Here is a 21386-nt window from a genome sequence, read left to right on the forward strand (position 1 = left end):
ATGCCGCAAGATAAATCTGCAGTGTCTTCTCAGCCTTTGAGATGCGGGGCTGAGGCCAAGGGAAGAGTGGCATCTCTGAGAGAGATTGTGCAGAGGAGAGGTTTGAACTGCAAGACTCCTATTTCATAGCTCAGTCTCTCCAAGTCAGGGGTGGCCAAACTGCAGCTCAGGAGCCACATGTGGCTCTTTCACACATAATGTGTGGCTCTTGAAATCCACCCCCCCCCCCCAGTCTGCCAGATACGAGAAGGCATTTTTCTCTTTAAATCATTTCTCCAAGCCAAGCCAGCTGGCATCTTGGAGAATTCCCCTCTCCCTCCCTCTCGCATTTTGGTGTAGTGGTTAAGTGTGCGGACTCTTATCTGGGAGAACCAGGTTTGATTCCCCACTCCTCCACTTGCACCTGCTGGAATGGCCTTGGGTCAGCCATAGCTCTGGCAGAGGTTGTCCTTGAAAGGGCAGCTGCGGTGAGAGCCCTCTCAGCCCCACCCACCTCACAGGGCGTTTGTTGTGGGGGAGGAAGATAAAGGAGATTATGAGCCAGTCTGAGACTCTGAGATTCAGAGTGGAGGCCGGATTTAAATCCAATATCTTTTCCTTCCTTCCTTCCTTCCTTCCTTCCTTCCTTCCTTCCTTCCTTCCTTCCTTCCTTCCTTCCTTCCTTCCTTCCTTCCTACCTAGCTGTCTTGTGGCTCTCAGACATCTGATATTTATTCTGTGTGGCTCTTGCGTTAAGCAAGTTTGGCCACCCTTGCTTCAAATTATTACATCACGCTGGCTTTCATAGAAATTCTTCTTAACAACTCTTGCAATAGGTGCACATTCTTGTTTTTTAAAGGGAGTCTGTCCCCTGACCTGGATGGCCCAAGCTTGTCCAATCTCATCAGGTTTCGGAAGCTGATCAGGGTAAACCAGGGTTAATTCTTGAACAGGACACCCCCAAGGAAGTCCAGGGTTGCCATGCAGACAGAAGCAGGCCATGGCTAACTACTTCTGTTCATCTCTTGCTCTGACGTGGATGGCCCAGGGTACCCTGATCTCACCAGATCTTCGAAGCTAAGCAGAGTCCACCCTGGCTAATGCCTGAATGGGAGACCACCTGGATAGTTCAGGGTCTCCAGGCAGGCAATGGCAGACCACCTCTGTTCATCTCTTGCTGTGGCTTCGATGGCTCAGGGTACCCTGATCTCGTCACATCTTCGAAGCTAAGCAGGGTCAGCCCTGGTTAATGCCCAGATGCGGGGTCGGCACGTAGAAGTAGGCCATGTTGGCGGCCACCTAGGGTGCCCCCTGGCCTACACGGGTGCCCCCCCTCCCCATTGCTCTCACCTTCCCGGGTCTACAAGGCGGGCTCCAAGGAGAGCACACACTGCCCCACCGTTTTTGCCTTCCCGGGTCTACACAGACTGGGGAAGGCAAAAACGGTGGGGCAGTGTGTGCTCTCCTTGGAGCCCGCCTTTCTCTGCAAAGAGAGCACGTGGTGCCCTGCCCCTTTTGCCTTCCCAGGTTCACACAGACCCAGGAATGTGAGACTGGTGGGGGTGGCATGTGCTCTCCTCGGAGCCTGCCCCGCCCCTCCACAGACCCAGGAAAGCGAGAGCGGCAGGGCGAGGAGGTGACATGTGCATTCCTCAGAGCCTCACCTTCTTGGGTCTTCCCAGGGTGCCCGGAACTCTGACGCCGGCCCTGCCTAGATGCGAGACCACCCGGAAATCTCCATTCAGGATCTCCAGACAGGCAATGGCAAACCACCTCTGTTCGTCTTGCCTTGGAAACCTTTCACGGTTGCCAAAAGTGTGCTGTTACTCGACGGCGCTTTTTTGCCACCAGTTTCGGGGTTAGACCAGCCATGATACGGGCAGCTGAAAAACTGAAACGTGCATATGTGATTAAAAAAAATACGTATCTTAAACTGTTCATGAAAGAGGAAGCAGCGTGGACAAATGCGCATGACCATAACGGACGGAGTGCTTAACATGCCATTACATTTGGAGTGCTCTTGAGCAGCAGAAAGGTGCTTTGGAAAAGATCGACAACAAAGCGCCACAAATTGACATAATGCAGCAATACGTTCCCGTTATCGATTCACTTGAGTGCTGTGTGGCGATTTTTTTTTTAAAAATCATTTTCTGTATTCTCAGAGAGGGAAAAGCAATGCCTCCGCTCTAGCTCATAAATATTTGAGAGGTCCAAAACGAAGTGTTGCGTCTCCCCCTCCCCCAGCTCAAGCATCAGTAACGCTCGCTTGTCGAGGGAGTCAAAACCAATTTCTTGCGGCTGACTTTCTGGATGGCTTTTTGCGCCACCATGAAACATGCATGAGCCGCGTGGAGAAACCCAGTCTAGCGGCGGGCGGGAGTACTGTGCGGGGCGTAAGGACTCCCTCTCTCGATTGATGATAGAAAACCCAACACTGGACTCGCTTAGGCCAGGAATTCCCCAGTGCCCTCGATCTGGAATCTTTTTGTGTACGGCTAAGCTGTCTGTATCTGCCGGTGCTGCAAATGGAGGGAGCGGAAGAGGTCAGAGACTATCACACTCCCCCCACCCCTCTGAATGTCGAAGGTGAGGTGATAGAGCTGTCTTGTACATGCTTGTCCTTGCCCTGTCTCCTCTCTGCTTGCTATCTGCCAAGAGATGATAGGGAGTCAAGTCCGAGATGCAGGACTTTTTCTGTAGCAGGAACTCCTTTGCCTATTAGGCCACAGACCCCTGATGTAGCCAATCCTCCAAAAGTTTACAGTAGGCCCTGCAAGAAGAGCCCTGTAAGCTACAGCTACATTAGCTACATCATGGGGGCGTGGCCTAATAGGCAAAGGAGTTCCTGCTGCAGAAAAAGTCCTGCCGAGATGTATTTTGTAGCATCAACAGCTGTGTCAAACCACCTTCCCTTCTTTGTTTATAATAAACTTTTATTGAATGCCAAAAGCAAATTATAACAACGCCAAAATAAAAATCATAATCCAAAGCAAAATATAAAACAAACTTTGACATCGAGTTGGTTGGTTAAGCCCCCCCCCCACCTCACCACCCCTTCCCCCCGGCTTGTGGAGTGCTGTCCCTGAAAACATCAGGGCCCTGCGGGACCTGCCACAGTCCCACAGGAATTGCAAGACCAAACTGTTTAAACTGGTTTTCAACATCTAAGGGGAGGCGGCGACCATTCCACAGCATCGAGAATTTTAACTGACTCCAATACAAGCGTAGCTCGACAAATGACATCCGGTAACATCAATGACTGTAGCGGTAAACAATAATTAGTAATATCAACATCCATCTTGGATTTTTAGGGATTGTAAATTATAAGGACATAAGAGAAGCCATGTTGGATCAGGCCAATGGCCCATCCAGTCCAACACTCTGTGTCACACAGTGGCAAAAAAAAAAGGAGGTTCACAAGTGGGGCTAGAAGCCCCTTCCGCTTTGCCTCCCCCCCCAGCACCAAGAATACAGAGCATCACTGCCCCAGACAGTTCCAATAATATGCCGTGGCTAATAGCCACTGATGGACCTCTGCTCCATATTTTTATGCAAACCCCTCTTGAAGCTGGCTATGCTTGTAGCCGCCACCACGTCCTGTGGCAGTGAATTCCACATGTTAATCACCCTTTGGGTGAAGAAGTACTTCCTTTTATCCGTTCTAATCCTACTGCACAGCAATTTCATCGAATGCCCACGAGTTCTTGTATTGTGAGAAAGGGAGAAAAGGACTTCTTTCTCTACTTTCTCCATCCCATGCATAACCTTGTAAACATCTTTCATGTCACCCCCGCAGTCGACGTTTCTCCAAGCTAAAGAGCCCCAAGCGCTTTCACCTTTCTTCATAGAGAAAGTGTTCCAAACCTATAATCATTCTAGTTGCCCTTTTCTGGACTTTTTCCAATGCTATAATATCCTTTTTGAGGTATAGTGACTGAACTGTACACAGTATTCCAAATGAGGCGCCACACCATTGATTTATACAGGGGCATTATGATACTGGCTGATTTGTTTTCAGTTCCCTTCCTAATAATTCCCAGCACGGTGTTGGCCTTTTTTATTGCAATCGCACACTGTCTTGAGATTTTCAGTGAGTTATCTACAACGACCCCAAGATCTCTCTCTTGGTCAGTCTGTGCCAGTTCACACCCCATCAACTATAAATGATTTTTATTGTATATTTGTCTGTTAACTTCTATGTTTTTAACTGTTCTTAGCCGCCCTGAGCCCATTAGGGGAGGGCAGGATATAAATATGAGAATGAATGAATAAATAAAAACCAAAATAGGAAGAAACAATAATACACATAATGATTTCCAACTTGTACCTGAAGATAAAATAAAATCAATAGATAGCGTTAACAGCTTTGAGTATAGAGCTAAATAAATGCCGAGATGCCAACAAATCTAATAATGGGAACCAAATGGCCATAACATTCGAATCGTAGAGATCTAATACCTTCTGTTCTTTTAAAAATCTACTTGACGTCTGCCCCCGCAGCCTTTGGAACCTGAGAAGAGATGCCACAACTTTTCATTGGCTGAGGTCTTTGGCTCAATTTGCTGCTTTGCTGTTCTCTGTTTACAGCATGATTCGTTTTTTTTGAGAACTAAGATACCGGAAAGAACACTGATATACCTGTTCAGAGCAAAAGTCTGCGTTCCCAGTTCAGGCATCAGCCAGAGCCTGGTATCTGTTTTGAACTGGTGGTGGGGAGGAAAAGAGTAGATATGTGATATCTCCCTTGAAGATTGAAGAATGAGGAAAAAACAGGTCATTAATCTGTCACTGGGAGGGTAGGAGGCACGGTATAGTCCTGTCTCATCAGATCTTGGAAGCTAAGCATGTTCTGTATGTGGATTGGAGAGCACCAAGAAAGACTCTGCTGAGTAAGGCAATGGCCAACCACCTCCTCTTTTCACTTTTCTTGAGAGTCCTTAATGGGGTTGTGACTTGGTTGTCACTTGTTGGCACTTACATATGTAATCTGACACTGTTCTTTGAGAATCCTATCGCACCTTCTATTATCATTTGCCTACTAAGAACATAAGAGAAGCCATGTTGGATCAGGCCAGCAAGCTGGGTACTCCTTTTATCGACCTCGGAAGGACGGAAGGTTGAGTCAACCTTGAGGCAGCTGCCTGAACCCAGCTTCTGCCGGGATTGAACTCAGGTCATGAGCAGAGCTTGGACTGCAGTACTGCAGCTGACCACTCTGCGTCACGGGGCTCCTCATGGTTCATTTACAAGTCCCAAAACCACAACTGCAGCAGCACTAACACTCCAGATTAGCCCAATCGTATCGGAGTTTAGAAGCTAAGCAGGGTCAGTACTTGGAGGGGAGACCGCTAAGGCAGACTCTGCACAGCAAGGCAGTGCCAAACAACCTCTGCTCATCTCTTACCTTGAAAACCCCAGGAGAACGTCACAAGGTCACCATGAGTTAATTGAACACAAACCTTTTTAGCTGCCCTTCTGCATTCCTCACACACAGTATCCTTAGAACTGCAAAAACACAATGTCACCACCACCACCGCTGCCACCATGAAGAATCGGCTGGCTGTTTCCTTCAGCAGACAAGGTCCCACATTCAAGTCTATGGTCTCTGAAGGATACGGAAAAGGGAGCTACATCTGTCTTGTAGAAAAGGGTATAACAAATTTTAGCAGCAAAATGTAGCCTTGGGAGTTGGTCAGCTACTTGTCACAGACCAGTGACTAACTTCAAGAAGAGGGGAAGCTGTGGAGTTCAGTGCTTGTTAAGTTCAGAGAGAAGACAATGAAGGGGAACAACAAGGTTTATATGATAAATCAAGCAAAAAAGAAAGTGGATGGAGTTGAGCAGTTCTTCAGAGGCCAACAATATTTCTATCATATAAGCTTTCAAGAGTTAAAGCTCCCTTCCCCCAATACTCTGATCAAGGGAGTTTTGACTCTTGAAAGTTTATACCCCCAAAATCTAAAGTGCAACTGGCTTGAGTCTTACTCTTCTGTTACAGACCAACACAGCTATGCACCTGAAACTATCTGGAAAGGGAATAGTATTTCTCCTTTTCTTACAATACTAACTCAGATGCCCAGTGGTGTTGATGGGCAGTACTTCATTCAGAATGCTATTGGCTTGGAGAATTCTTGTTTGTTGGCCTTCTGGGGGCATGTTTCTTCTTCACCCAAAGAGTAATTAATACACGGAGTTCATTGCTGCAGGAAATGGTGGTAGCTACAAGGTTAGACGGCTTCAAGGGGGATTGGATAAACATATGGAGCAGAGGTCCATCAGTGGCTATTGGTCACAAGGTACAGGTGGAACACTCTGTCTGGTGTAGTGGTGCTGTGTATTCTTGGTGCTTGGGGGGCTACAGTGGGAGGGCTTCTGGAGTTCTGGCCCTGCTGGTGGACCTGGCGGCACCTGGGTTTTGGCCACTACGTGACACAGAGTGTTGGACTGGATGGGCCATTGGCCTGATTCAGCATGGCTTCTCTTATGTTCTTATGTGACACAGAGTGTTGGACTGGATGGGCCATTGGCCTGATCCAACATGGCTTCTCTTATGTTCTTATGTGACACAGAGTGTTGGACTGGATGGGCCATTGGCCTGATCCAACATGGCTTCTCTTATGTTCTTATTTAGCTAGCTATGGTATGAAAAAGGATTTTAGATGAGATGGACCATTGGCCTGATGGAGGATAAAGTTGTACAAAAACGTTAGACAAATTTAACTTTTCCTCCCTCCTTCTTGTACAGGTGAACGTCTACGTGCTAGGAAAAACGTTCCTCTTGTTGGCCAGAGAGCTCTGCATAAACGCTCCTGCTATAGGTAAATTATTATTTTTTTTTTTAAAATGTAAGAGTTGGCTATCAGTTACGTGGGTTGTGCTTGTGGCCGTTATTTCCTAGAAGCTTCTAGCAGCTGAGACATTTGCATAATACATTTAAGCGTATATTAAAAAGGCATTTTAAAATGAAATCCAGATGAGCCCTAAGGTGAAAGCCGCCAGGCAGAGTGGAGAGCTAACCTTAGAATAGAAAAATGTTGCTCTGCTTTCTCTTGCTGTCAAGCACGGACAAGATAGCAGTTTCCTCTTCTGCATACTCATGTCCATTTGCGTTTTATGTATCGGTGAAAACAAATGGCTTCGGTTTCGTCTGAGCCACGGCTTTTTCTTGTAGCAGGAACTCCTTTGCATATTAGGCCACACACCCCTGATGTAGCCAATCCTCCAAGAGCTTACAGGGTTCTTAGTACAGGGCCTACCATAAGCTCTTGGGGGATTGGCTACATCAGGAGGGTGTGGCCTAATATGCAAATGAGTTCCTGCTACAAAAAAAGCTCTGGCCCGAGCACAGAGTTCTTGATTTTAGGGTCTGCAGAAATGGGTCAAATAGTAATAATGAACATTAATGACTTGCGGAATTGACTAGTGGCAGCTCATGATGGATATTTGAGAACTTTAGCAATAGATTTGCTGGAAGTTGGAGCTCTGTAGTGGAGGAAGTATCCCTAGCGTGGCTGTGCGTTCCTAACTGATAGGAAACTGAGCCCACTTGAGAGTGGGCTGTACCGAGTTAGGGAGAGGCTGTGGCTCAGTGGTCGGATATCTGCTTGACTTGAGTCACGCCCCAGATTCAATCCCTGACGTCTCCAGTTAAGAGGATTGGGTAGTAGGTGATGTGCAGGGCTTTTTTTTGTAGCAGGAGCTCCTAGAGGTTTTCAAGATTATGCATGGGATAGAGAAGGTAGAGAAAGAAGTCCTTTTCTCCCTTTCTCACAATACGAGAACTTGTGGACACTCAATGAAACTGCTGAGCAGTCGGGTTAGAACGGATAAAAGGAGGTACTTCTTCACCCAAAGGGTGATTAACACGTGGAATTCACTGCCACAGGAGGTAGCGGTGGCTACAGGCATAGCCAGCTTCAAGAGGGGATTGGATCAACATATGGAGCAGAGGTCCATCAGTGGCGTATTGTTGGAACTGTCTGTCTGGGGCAAATGATGCTCTGTTTTCTTGGTGCTTGGGAGGGGTAACAGTGTGAGGACTTCTAGTGTCCTGGCCCCACCGATGGACCTCCTGATGACACCTGGGTTTTTTGGCCACTATGTGACACAGAGTGTTGGACTGGATGGGCCATCGGCCTGATCCAACATGGCTTCTCTGATGTTCTTATGTTCTTTGCATGTTAGGCCATACCCCCTGATGTCACCATTGTTTCACACAGGGCTTTTTTTGTAGAAAAAGCCCATAAGAATGAACATAAGAACACCCCCCCGATGCAGCCAATCCTCCTGGAGCTTTCAGTAGGCCCTATAAGAAAAGCCCTGTAAGCTCTTGGAGGACTGGCTACATCAAGGGGTGTGGCCTAATATGCAAAGGGCTTCCTGCTACCAAAAAAGCCCTGGTGACATGAGAGATCTCTGCCTGAGACCCTGGAGAGCCGCTGCCAGTCTGAGTAGAGAGCTTTGATCTTGATTTGACCGATGGTCTGATTCAGTATAAGGCTGCTTTGTGTGCATTCATGCGAGTTGTCTGGAACTGCCCCCTGTGACGGCGGAAACAGAGTTGTGTGGAGGATGAGTTTTCTCTCCACGGGCGGGTTAATGCACTTGTAATGTTTTCGCGTATGGAGAAGGACAGGTTAAAGATCTAGATCGTGAAAAAGAGAAACAAAATCACCGTCTGGTTCGTTTTGAAACCAGTGGTCTTTCCCTGTAGGCAGAGGCCAGATGCTATTTTGGTGGTTGTAATCATCTTTTTAGTACCCTGAATAGCCCAGGCTAAGCCAAGCTTGTCAGATCTCAGAAGCTAAACGGGGTCAGCCGTGGTTGGTATGTGGATGGGGGACCACTGAGAAAGACATCGCGATGCAAAAAAGCTTTTTTTTTTTTTTTTTTGAGCAGGAACGCAGTTCTGGCTGTCTTGGTGCCAGACGGTGTGGCCTGATATGTTAAATGAGACCCTGCTGGGCTTTTTCTGTCAAAAAAGCCCTGTGTGAAACAATGGTGGACATTCAATCAAATTGCTGAGCAGTCAGGTTAGAACTGATAAAAGGAGGTACTTCTTCACTGAAAGGGTGATTAACACGTGGAATTCACTGCCACAGGAGGTGGTGGTGGCTACAGGCATAGCCAGCTTCAAGAGGGGATTGGATAAACATATGGAGCAGAGGTCCATCAGTGGCTATTAGCCATAGCGTATTGTTGGAACTCTCTGTCTGGGGCAGTGGTGCTCTGTATTCTTGGTGCTTGTTGGGGGGGGCACAGTGGGAGGGCTTCTAGTGTCCTGGCCCCACTGATGGACCTCCTGATGGCACCTGGGTTTTTTTGGCCACTGTGTGACACAGAGTGTTGGACTGGATGGGCCACTGGCCTGATCCAACATGGCTTCTCTTATGTTCTTATGTGTGACACAGAGTGTTGGACTGGATGGGCCATTGGCCTGATCCAACATGGCTTCTCTTATGTTCTTATGTGACACAGAGTGTTGGACTGGATGGGCCATTGGCCTGATCCAACATGGCTTCTCTTATGTTCTTATGTGACACAGAGTGTTGGACTGGATGGGCCATTGGCCTGATCCAACATGGCTTCTCTTATGTCCTTATGTGACACAGAGTGTTGGACTGGATGGGCCATTGGCCTGATCCAACATGGCTTCTCTTATGTGACACAGTGTTGGACTGGATGGGCCATTGGCCCGATCCAACATGGCTTCTCTTATGTTCTTATGTGACAAGCAGGGGGTATGGCCTAATATGCAAAAAAAAAAGGCCAACGAACAAAGCGTGCAACGACAAACCACCTCTGTACGTCTCTTGCCTTGAAAACCCCAGAAGGGGTCTCCGTAAGTCATTTGTGACTTGATATGGCTTTTTAAAATTATTGTAATAATCTTTTTAAAAAGCGGCACCTGACAAGAAACCTTGAAGGGATCAAAGTATGTTGCTCTGCTTTCTCTTGCTATCAAGCACGGACAAGATAACAGTTTCTTCTTCTGAATACTCATGTCCATTTGCGTTTTACGTATCGGTGAAAACAAATGGCCGTTTGGCATTTCCAGTGCCATTTGGATGTCATAGTTCTCAAAAACCTTTGTAAAACCAGCGGATGTTTTCCTGGCCAAAGACTGGTCTAGGCAGAACAATTGCGGAGCTGTGTTTTGATGACCGAAGATTTCCTTTGGGAGGCAGGCTGTGGCACAGTGGTAAATCGTGTTTTCCATGCAGAAGATCCCAGGTTCAGTCCCTGGCATCTCCCATGTGAAAGGATTAGGTAGGGGTGTCAAATCAAGCCCCCAGAGGGCTCCTATCAGGCCCCCGAGCAACTGGCTGTCATCTGCTTCCTTCTCCCTCTTTCTTGTTTCCTTCTGCATCTCAGCTTGCTTTACACAAGGCTTGCTCAATCACACAGGAACTACTGAGCAAAGCCTCAGTTTTCTCCATTGTTTGGGGCTCCCCCCCCCCGGTCCCTTGGGGAGGGAGGGAGAGCCAGAGCTTCCTTTGCCCAGTTCCCTGGATCCCATTGGAGAAATACAAAGAAAGCGACAAGTGCTAATGTATTAAGCATGTTTTATTTTATTTTTTAAAAATCTTTAGTCATGTTTGTGTCCTTTTAAAAGTTTATCTCTCTGCTACCGAATCTTAAATAGGCACGCACATGGCCCAGCCCGACACATCCAAGCACGGCCCCACATAGTCTCATCTGTGTCAGATGTGGCCCTCATAACAAATGAGTTCAACAGCCCTGGATTAGGTAGTAGGTGATGTGAGACCCTGGAGAGCTGCTGCCAGTCAGAATAGGCAATGCTGACCTTGATGGGCCAAGGATATGTCTCAGGATTAGACAGATCCATGTATGTGCTCATAATCTAGGAAATAGCACTATACAAGCTGGGCCAGAAGGGGAGACAGACAGTACTGTGAGGCAATCTCAAAGGAGCAACAAGAGTGTACTAGCACCAGCAGTGACCTTTCACTCCTGACATATCCACAAGTGGTAACAGTACTGCTTGTATGTTTGATAGACTGTTCCGTTAGCTCCAAAGTGTACAGATTGCTGTAAATGTCACAAAATTGGTAATTGCATATAGGCACCTAATATTTCAAGTAGGATATGCTGGAAGGTTCCAGAACACAAACTATCCAAAACCTAGTTTCCCTTGACTAATGACCAAAATTTTAGCTAGTTAACAAATAGAAGGGAGGGACCGAGAAAGTGGCTTACTGCATGGAGAAGATGAAGATGATATTGGACTTCTATCCTGGCCTCCACTCAGACTCTCAGAGCGGGTCACAATCTCCTTTTCTCCCCCACAACAGAGATCCTGTGAGGTGGGTGGGGCTGAGAGAGCTCTCCCAGATGCTGCCAGGACAACTCTGTGAGAGCTATGGCTGGCCCAAGGCCATGCCAGCAGGTGCAAGTGGAGGAGTGGGGGATCAAACCCGGTTCTCCCAGATAAGAGTCTGCACACTTAACCATCACTGGCCCTCGAGAGAGAAAGAGAGAGATATTATAGGTGGCTCAACATTTGAACTGGGAGCTTCCAGGAAGGCTCTCCTAGCCACAGCTATTCCAAATGCTATTGGGCTAACTTGCTTTTCATGCTGGTATCCACGGTTACTTGAGATGTGTTGCAGAATGTCCATTTATAATAAGAGTCCAGTTGAGGTCGCCAAACATGGCTGTAGTCTGGTCGATTTAAAGCAGTTAAACCTCACTCTGCAGCTCAGAGACAGCCACGTTCACAGTTACCATCAGCCTAAAAAGTTTATTTTCATCTCTGGCATGGGGCCCCCCAGCTTATTACTTCCTTCAACGACGCCTGTTTCAAGGCGGGAACCACCGGCCAACCCAAAAGCCCCATTGAACAGGGGCTTTCCTGAAAAGAGCCACATGTGAACCATTGAATATCACTGAACCAAAACAATTTACTTGGCATGATTGGGTTGTAGGAACTGTTATATGATTGATGTATCAGTGAGGATTTGCATTTCATATCCTAACATGGGAGTATCCCAAAGCTCTTTGGCTACTTTCTGTATGCCTACTTTTTTGACTCTATAGTTGGCTCTCATGCCATATTGCAAAATGTTTTTGAAATTCCCTTTTCGTTTCAAAGGCAATCGATCTACCATGTGGCAATGGAAGGGCAGCAATTTGGGAAGTAGCGAATCCCAACCCCCATCTGCCCCTGGGCACACCAACCTAACTGCACTATTCTTTGTATCTGAGCAAGTACGTTATTAGGCAGCTTGAACACACCCTCCTCCATCGTCTGTCCTAATTGAGGATAATCTTCAGTATCTGTATTTTGCCTGCAATGTCTGATTTAGTAAGAACAGTCATCTTAGAACGGGTTATATAAATTTATGCAACCAATTTTACCCTAGGCACAAATTGTAGCAAACTATCTCAAAGGAAAAAACTGTAAGAGCACAGGTGTCAAAACTACTAAGAAAACAAGATTTTAAAAGTATATGGTAAAACTTCCATCTTTATCTGGTTCACATAGCTGAAAAGGGGCCAATAAATAGGCCCCATTCTTCAACCTCCAGTGATTTATAACATTAATTTATTTCATTCGTACCTCTCTGTTCCCCCCCAGTGGGGACCCAAAACAGTTTACATCATTCTCCTCTTTTATTCTCACGACCTTCTGAGGTCGACTAGGCTAAATAGGTGCGACTAGCCCAAGATCACTCCATGGTACAGTGGAGACTTGAAGCTGGGTCTCCAAGTTGGACCCACTGACCACTACACCATGCTGGCTGGGGTTGTTGCCTGTGTTTGGATCTACTATATAGATATAAATGGATGAACTGATAGAATAGGATCTTTCTTGAAAGAATAGCACTTTCCTGGAGACTACTGCGTTGGGGGGAAAAAAAATCAGATTTTTGTTAATTAGCAGGGATTACGTAGTTAGCCTTCTTCCCACCCTCAATTGGAGAGGGACGGCTCAGTGGTTGAGCATCTGCTATGCATGCAGGAAGTCCCTAGTTCAATCCCCAGCATCTCCAGTTAAAAAGGACCAGGTAGTAGGTGTTGGGAAAGACCTTTCCGCCTGAGACACTAGAGAGAGTCAATCACAATAGGCAATAGTGATCTGGATTAGCCACAAGGTGTAGATGAAACTCTGTCTGGGGCAGTACTGCTTTGTATTCTTGGTGCTTGGGGGGGGGCACAGTGGGAGGGCTTCTTGTGTCCTGGCCTCATAGATGGACCTCCTGATGGCACCTGGTTTTTTTGGCCACTGTGTGACGCAGTGTGTTGGACTGCATGGGCCACTGCCCTGATCCAGCGTGGCTTCTCTTATGTTCTTATGGATGGGCCAATGGTTGGGCTCAGCGGCAGAGCATCTGTTTGGCATGCGGGAAACCACAGGTTCAATTCCCTGGCATCTCTAGTTTAAAGGATCACATAATGGGCAATATGAAAGACCTCTGCTGAGACCCTGGAGAACTGCTGCCGAGTCTAAGCAGACAAGACCGACCTTGGTGGACCCAGGGTCTGATTCAGTATAAGACAGTTGCGTGTGTGTTCTGCCGCATCACAAGGGCTGGCTTGGAGTCTATGGACATTCCACTGAAGGAAGGGGGTGGGGAAGCAATTTGATTGACGTCTCATCAAAAACCTGTGCGATGCTTTGTCTGCAGAGGTATTCTGGCCCTGTCTTTTGGGGTCAGAGGAAAACAAAAGAGGGCAAGCTGCTTCTGCCACTGAAATGTGCAAAGTATCCGGTACTCCGTGCTGTTATCTTTTCTGGTCCCAGATGTTTGGAAATCAGGTGCACAAGGGGAGGGACCATAGATAAACAAACTAGATTTACATTTTGTGGGGTGGAAAAATAACACGCTGGGAAATTTTCTGCCTCACATCACTGCTTGGGAGGGGTGAGGATTTTCGTTACCTATCACTGCTGAATCCCACCTGTTTTAAGCTACCGCTAAAACCTTGGTAAATAACACAATAAATGTTCCTTATGCAGTACAGTCCCAGAGGCAGTTACGAGAGTTCAGCTTTTACTGTCACCAGTGGAATCTAAGTTTCCATAAACAGGTACAGGACTGCAGCCCTGCATTTGTTTTCTGTTGCCCCAGAAGGAAGGACCGGAACTAATGGGTTGAAATTAAATCAGAAGAGTTTCCAGCTCAACATTAGGAAGAACTTCCTGACAAGAGTGGCTCCTCAGTGGAACAGGCTTCCTTGGGAGGTGGTGGGCTCTCCCTTCCTCGGAGGTTCTTAAACAGAGGCTAGATGGCCATCTGACAGCAATGCAGATCCTGTGAATTTAGGGGGAGGCGTTTGTGAATTTCCTGCATTGTGCAGGGGGTTGGACTAGATGACCCTGGAGGTCCCTTCCAACTCTATTATTCTGTGATTTATCCTCACATTTTAAAGTGAAGTCACGCTAACGTGGGAACCAAGCTGTGGCAGGACCGCCAATCAACAAAGCACACCAAGGTTTAGGACAAGTAAAAAGGTTTTTATATTCAACATTCTCAAACCGCTCTACTTTAGAACATTCCGTTTGAGTCAGCTGCGAGTTAGTTTTATCTATATACAAAATAAACGCACGGTACGTGCAAAACTTTTTAGACCTTTTCTCTTCCTCCCTTCCCCCCTTTTCCTGCGTGGCGCAGTTTAATAATTAAGTCAAATAGCTTAGGAATAAATAAAATAAGATTAAATTCACGAGCATTCCTTCACTTAGTTGGATAGCCTGGTGGTAAGTAGATAAGTAGGGAAACATTCTGTACTGCGGCTGCAGTGAAATGAAGAGCATCCCTTAACCGCGTGCATAGCAGTACCGGAATACAACCTAAGTGAAATGCATCATGCATAGAAAATGAGTTCGGGAATTTGCCCCCCCTGTACTCCAGTGCCGTTGGTGCTGTCCGAAGAGCACTGGAACTGGAACGTCACTTTGCCACACTGGACTTCAGTCATTCCCTCTTGGCCAAAGTAACTGAGTTCGTTGCCGTCCAGAATGGCACTGACGTTGTAAAAAGTGTCCTGCTCCACTTGCACGGGGTGCTCGAACCACACCGAGAAAGTGTTACTAGATCCGTCGGAGGTAAACTTTGTCAGGTTCTGGGCGAGAACGGCCCCTAGCCGCTTCAGTTCGATTTTGACACTGTACTCGGCTTTCCCCGAACTGGACCCGTACAACCCCAGTCCGGCGATAAATATCCGTTTGTCGACAGCAAACTGGATGCTGTCGCAGCGGCCTCGGTACCTCCACTGATTGCTGCGGTAGGCGGAGGACTGAAACCGGTGGCACCTCTGGGGCACGAGCCCTTTCCTTTTCGTCAGCGGAAACTCGAGCTTGGGCTTGTTTGCGGCAGTGTACCACAGGAAAATATTGTGCCTCTCCTCGAGGGTGAGGATGTCGGACTGAGCCGCTCCATTGGCAAACTCTTCCAGAGTCATGGTGGGGATCCGTACCAAGTATAAAGCTTTCCCCAATACATTCCGCTTGTTCTTGGGCGTGACGGGCAGGCCCTGCCTCTTACATTCGGCCTCGGCCCAGTTCAGGACAGCCTCGAAGACCACCACCTCCTTGGTGTTGAGCGCTTCCCGGGTGACGATAATCTCGAGGGTCTGCTGGTCTATTTCACAGAAGCCCTCCGATTTCAGCGCCATCTCGGCTTGAGCGTCGATGACTTCCCAGCAGCGCTGCGTCAGCTCCGGTTCCTCAAAGAGTCTGCTCTGAGACAGCAGGACGCAAGCGTTCTTGGCCTCTAGGCTGGTCTCCAGAAAATTGACACAAGCCTTTGCCAGAGCAGGGACGATGTACTTCTTGGCGGCGTAGAGAGTAGCAAGCACCGTGTCGGCTTCTAGGTCAATTTCGTCGCTGTACATGTACCTATTGGTAACAAAAAAACCCAAAACACCGCTTTAAGCAGAAAGATCTATTATATGCCATAGTCTTAATTCTGCACCTAGCGGGAAGTTCACATCAAGCACTTGAAGGCATTTTTTTCCCACGTTGCCAAATGACGTAGAAAAAACCCCAACACCACATTGCACGATTGACGTGAGTCACCCCAAGCTGTCTTGACTTGCTACTTACTTTAATAAGATTAGAAAAGCTGCCGGTTCCACATCTGGTATATGGATTTCAGATTTGACCTCTGCGAGATCTCCGTAAAACATAGCATAGAAGACGGAGCTACCAACTGCCAAAACGTACTGTGTAAAACAAACAAACAAAATAGCCGAAGTCAAGCTATAGCAGGTTGGCAGCTCCGTTGAGAGGACAGCGGACGAGTCTGCAGTAAGTGAACACTCAAGGGCAGGAAATTCCCCCTCCTCCCCGTCTTCCTTTTCGCTATAAGGCTTAGACTGGGATGTACTAGTGCAGGTTTGTTCAGTCTAAAAGATGTTCAGTCTATGGTATTAAAACAACATTGCTCCTCCTGCTGTTTTCTGCATGCGCTATTTCCCCCAGACTTTTGTGTATTTAGAATACTGTTTCCACTGCATTTTGCACAAAACTGTTTCTAGGGGTCCTGGGAAATGGGAGGGATCTTGAGATGAGTTAGCAGAAACTGGGGAGGAAGGGTGTAGTGGTTCAAGCATCTTTGGATAAACCTGCTCTGAGCGCTCCAGGTTGGATTCCTGTGACAGTATTGGGGAAAAGAGGGGAGGGGGGAAATCCCACCACAAACCTTGTGAGCCGGAACTTTCTTGGCCGCCCCCAAGGGGCCCACAATAAAATGCACATCAGCCATCAGCTCGTTATTGAACATGAGCGCGTTCCTGTGGATTTACAGTAAAGGGGAGGGGGGGAGAGAAAGGGCCTAGTAAATAAAACAGCAGTAACCGTCCCCAGCCCAATTCCACAGCTCTGCAAAGTTGTTCTTTTAGCCTTCTTTTCCTTCTTGGCACTGCCTCCCCTCCCCATCTTGGCACCTGTTAGGCTGCCCCCCCCCTCCATCTTGGAAAACTCCTAGAAATTCGGGTATGGAATCTGGGGAAGACTGATCTCCCCAAAACATCCATGTTATCCAGGGAACCTGATCGTTGTAATTCCAAAAAGATCCCCAGCACCCCCCCCCCCACACTTTTGGAGGCTGACATCCCTAGCCACCAGTACTGGGCAACAGCTCTTTAGCACAGGCACCCTAAAAGGGGGTGGCAGCGAAGACAGGTAGGCGGTGGCTCCCCGTCTTGTTGGCTGGCTCCGGGGGCGCGCGCAAGGGAGCGAGCCTCACCGCACGGCCGCAGCGGGCATGCCCGGGTTTCTACCTGCCGGGACCTGCCGAGCGCTGCGCGTTGTTCTGTTTGCGGCGCCCTGTCTGCTAGGGTGGGGAGGGGCGCCGCTGCCACTCTCGGTCCCGCAGGCGGGCCGGGCCGGCCGAGGGGCTTACCTCTCCCGCAGGGTCGGGTGGAAGGACTGCCAGTTGGCGCTCTCCAAGTTGTTGTTGTTGAGGTTTTGCAGGGGCGGCGGCGGCGGGGGCTGCGCGCTCTGCTGGAGCTGCAGGGCGTTCTTTTTGCTGTTGGCGGCGGCGTTGCTGTTGGCGAGGTTGGTGTTGTTGGCGCTGGCCGGGTAAAGTTCCGCAGCCATCTTCTTCTGGAGGGCGAGGGGGGCCCCGACCTCATAGCATGCTGGCCCCTTGCCGGCCCTCACGCTCTTTTTGGACTTCTTTAAGGTCTCTGGAAGCAGAAGAAAGAAAGTCAAACACTTCATGATCTTGCCTCGGAAGCAACCATGGTCCAAGGGCATCGGCTGGGGGTGGGTGGGGAGGGGAGAAAGGGACCCCCCCCTCGGCTACGGCCGCCACATCGAAGCACAGTCCCAATGGCTACAAAAGGACCCGGAAAGGCTGCTTTTTAAGGCCAGGAGGCTGGTTGCGCTGTGCTGCCGGAGGATCTCAGCCCAAGCACTTTGCAGAGATTTTATTTTATTTTGGGAGCTCTTTTGTGTTCCTGGAGGAGGCGCAGGAGGAGGGATGATGCCCTAGTGACTCATCGCCAGCGGCTCACCTGGCCGGGAAGAGGAGCGACGGCGACGACGGGGGTTGACCCGATCTTAATCCGGAGCGCAGGCTCCCCCTCCCCAATCCGAATCAGACGCGCTCCAGCTTTCCCCGGAGGACGCGGCAGCTCCAACGAGCCCCGGCGAACTTCTGCCCGGGGAGGGCGAAGGCTGGAGGAACTCGGCTGCTTTCGTTTCGAAGACTGGCTCTCTTGTCTCTCTCTCTCCGTTGCAAACGGGCCGCAAAGCCCCGCGCCCTCGAGGCGAGACGGACCCCCGTCGGTTGCCAACACACCAACCAAAACAGCCCCAAATCCCAGCGGCGGGCTCGAGCGCGCAGAGGCGGAGATCCAAGTTTTGCAAAGAGACGCCTCCTTTGCAACGAGCCCGCGGATGGCTGCGTTGCTGCGCGGCGGCGGGAGGGGAGGTTTAATCCCGCTCAGGCAGGCAGGCGGAGCTCCCTTCTGTATCCGCGGAGGGCCGGAGGGGGGCAGCCCTTCCCAGCCTCGTCGCCTTCTGCAAACGCTTCTCTTTTTTTTTTTTTTTTGCAAAAGCTCTCCAGCACCCGTGCCCGACCGCGTGTGCACGCGTCCTGACGCGTAATGCGCCTCCCGGCCCGTCTCCTTCGCCCTGGCCGCTGTTGCTGCTGCCTCCGCCTCCTCCTCCTGCCTCAAATAGCCAGCAGCAGCTCCGCGCGTCACCGCCGCCTGCTCCAATGGCGAAGCGGCGGCGGGCCCGGGCGAAGAGGCGAAGGGAGGGAGGCTCCCTCCCGCCCGCCGCCCCTCCCTCGCCAGACAATATGTCATTCTCTCTCTCTCTCTCTCGCCGCCCGCCCACCCCCTTTGCTCTGCTCTCTCCCATCTTCCCAGTCGCTCCCAGCTTCCCAGTCCCCTCCTCCATTTGGGAAATTTACAGGAAACCCAAATTCACCCTCCTGTTTGGAGGGCAGAGAGAGAGAGACGAGCTTGCAGAAAGCCAAGCGAGCTTCCCGTGCGCGGGCGAGGGAAGCCGCCGCCGTCGTTGCAAGTTTCCCCTCCTGCTCCAAGCAGGCAACGCCGACCCCGGGTTTGTTTTGGAGAGGAGGAGGCGGAGGAAAGTTTGGTGCTTTTTCTTCTCGGCCTGCCTCCTCCTCTCCTCTTCCCATTAGCTTGCACGGGGATCCCTCACCCTCCCCGAGCACGCAGACCGGCCTGAGCTTGCTTTGGCGGCGGCTAGCCCGAAGGGGCTCCCCGGAGTCGACCAGCGGAGGCCGGGCCGGGCTATCCCCGTCACCGCTCGGAGAGGACGCCTCGGCCGACATTTGCGTCGGCGAAGGCGAGCGAGAGAGCGCAGCCCCGGCACTCGGCGGCGCCCTGGAAACGCAGCGGCTCGCCTGCCGGCCTCGATCCCGGTCCCCCCTCCCCCCTGACCGCTGCTTTATTAAAAGCCCTCCCCTTCCCAATCGCTGCCCCCCCTGCAAAGAACTGGATCTCCGCTCCTTACCAGGCGCCTCTCGGGCCAGATCCAGTCGGGAAAGTTTGCAGGGCGGCGGGCTGGGGCGAGGAGTCCGAAGCCATGATCCGTGCGAGGGGAAAGCACCGTGGCGGCGGCTGCAGCAGCAGCAGCAACATCAGGCAGGCGGGAGGGGCTGGCTCGTCGAGCCCGGCTGCGTGCGACAGCAGCGGCGGCGGCGGACCCGGGCTGGCTCCTTTGCGAGCCGGGCCGAGCGAGGGCGCCCCTGCTCCTTTCTGAATGGCGCTCGACTCCTTCCCTTCCCTCCCGGCTTTGAGCAGAGATCGGAGGGGGGGGGGTAACTCCCTGCTTTTAAACTTTTTGGGGGGGGGGGAGGAGATGCTGGAGGCAAAGCAGAGCGTTTGTCTCTGGGCCGGTCAGCCGGGCCAGAGGTTTGGGGCCGATTCTCTGAATGCAAAGGAGAGGGCTTTCATTGCAAGCCTAGGGAAAGGGGGGCAGATCTCTGGAAACCGTGGCCCACCGGCTATAGAGGCCTTTCAGGAATCTCATGTAGGCTGTAATTACATATAGGCAAAACCATAGGGCTCTGGGTGCCTGCATTCAACCCGTGGTAATAGGAGAGGTTGTTTCAGAGGTTGTTAATTCTTAGAGTTGCTATAAGTCAAACGCGACTTGAAGATACTTAACACACACATACAAACACACATATTCTCCATTGCCTTTTATGGATGTGAAAGTTGGACAATGAATAAAGTTGATTCATTTGAAGTGTGGTGTTGGAGGCAAGTTTTACAGATTACTGTGGGCTGCTTAAAATAAAGAAGCGCACTCTAGTTCAAATCAAGCCTGAACTTCTCTTCCTAGAAGCTAAAATGACTAAACGGAGGCGTCATTTGGTCACTTTATGAGAGGAAAAGTCACTGGAACAGACAATAATGCTGGGAAAAGTGGAAGGCAGCAAGAAAAGCAGGGAACCAACATGAGATGGAGTGACTCAGTAAAGGAAGCCACGAACCTCCATTTGCCAGACTTGAAAATGACTGTTCATGATAGCACGTTTCAGAGGTCATTAATTCATGGGGTCATCTTCATGAATTGGAAGTGATGGCACATAACATGCACACAGGTCTCTGTAGCCAGTGCAGTGTTGCAATCTGGGAGACTCGGATTCAACTCTCCACTCTGCTGTGGAAGTTTACTGGGTGACCTTGGGCCAGTCACACGCTCTCAGCCAAACCTTACCTCACATGATTATCATGGGGAGAAAATGGAGGAGAAGAGAACAATGTAAACTGCTTTGGGGTCTCCAATGGGGAGAGAGGTGGGTTATAATGGATAAGATACAAACAAATAAAATATGCATTTACTATATGCATCATATGTGATAAAGTTTGACTTTCCAAAGTGCGTATCCCTTTTTGGTACTACACAAATCCTCATTTGCTCAAATCTTTGTGGGTTACTCACAGAGCATCCATCTTGCACGCAGAAGGTCCCAGGTTCAATTCCCAGCATCTCCAGTTAAAAGGACCAGGTAGACGATGATGTGAAAGACCTCTTTCAAAGACCCTGGAGAGCCTCTGCCAGTCTGAGCAGACAATACTGACATTGGTGGGCCAATGGTCTGATTCAGTAGAAGGCATCCTTTGGTCCTTCAGCTATGCAGGCCTCAGGTCACGAAGGGCTTTAAAGGTTATAACTAGCACCTTGTATTGGACTCTGGAACAGACTGCAGCCAATGTAGCTTTTTCAGACTGTTCAATATCTGTTCCTGGCATTTAGCCCCTCCCTGAAAGTCAGGCTGTCACATTCTGGACCAGCCATAGTTTCTGGATTGTCTTCAAGGGCAGCTCCGTGTAAAGCACATTGCAGTAGTCCAGCTGTGAGGTTACAGAAGCATGAATCGGCATGGCCAAATCAGCCGAATCTTGGTAAGAAAGATGGCAAACCAGATGCAGCTGATAGAAGGTGCTTT

At 49.6% G+C, this 21386-nt stretch overlaps 2 protein-coding genes across 5 annotated transcripts in view; one reads left to right on the plus strand and one right to left on the minus strand.

Annotated features, from left to right (window-relative positions):
- The window catches only part of BRF1 (BRF1 RNA polymerase III transcription initiation factor subunit), a 357225-nt gene that overhangs the window by 126532 nt on the left and 209307 nt on the right, over positions 1 to 21386 (plus strand). Inside the window, exon 5 of the mRNA XM_060261809.1 lies at positions 6725 to 6797. Within this exon, the coding sequence (XP_060117792.1) occupies positions 6725 to 6797 (73 nt within the window). The remainder of the gene's footprint in view (positions 1 to 6724; positions 6798 to 21386) is intronic.
- BTBD6 (BTB domain containing 6) lies at positions 14441 to 19566 on the minus strand. Of its 4 annotated transcripts, none has more exons than XM_060261993.1 (5): positions 19442 to 19566; positions 17352 to 17637; positions 16650 to 16740; positions 16052 to 16170; positions 14441 to 15844 (listed from the first exon to the last, which is right to left on the minus strand). In XM_060261993.1, exons 2-5 carry the CDS (start codon positions 17546 to 17548, stop codon positions 14812 to 14814), a joined length of 1440 nt encoding a protein of 479 aa, XP_060117976.1. In that variant the 5' UTR covers positions 17549 to 17637; positions 19442 to 19566; the 3' UTR covers positions 14441 to 14811. The 4 variants fall into 4 exon arrangements, with proteins under 4 accessions (XP_060117976.1, XP_060117977.1, XP_060117975.1 ...); XM_060261994.1 differs by lacking the exon at positions 19442 to 19566 and adding an exon at positions 17968 to 18607; XM_060261992.1 differs by lacking the exon at positions 19442 to 19566 and having other exon boundaries at positions 17352 to 18494.

The sequence above is a fragment of the Heteronotia binoei genome, chromosome 21, assembly GCF_032191835.1.
Source record: "Heteronotia binoei isolate CCM8104 ecotype False Entrance Well chromosome 21, APGP_CSIRO_Hbin_v1, whole genome shotgun sequence".
NCBI classification, from domain to species: domain Eukaryota; kingdom Metazoa; phylum Chordata; class Lepidosauria; order Squamata; family Gekkonidae; genus Heteronotia; species Heteronotia binoei.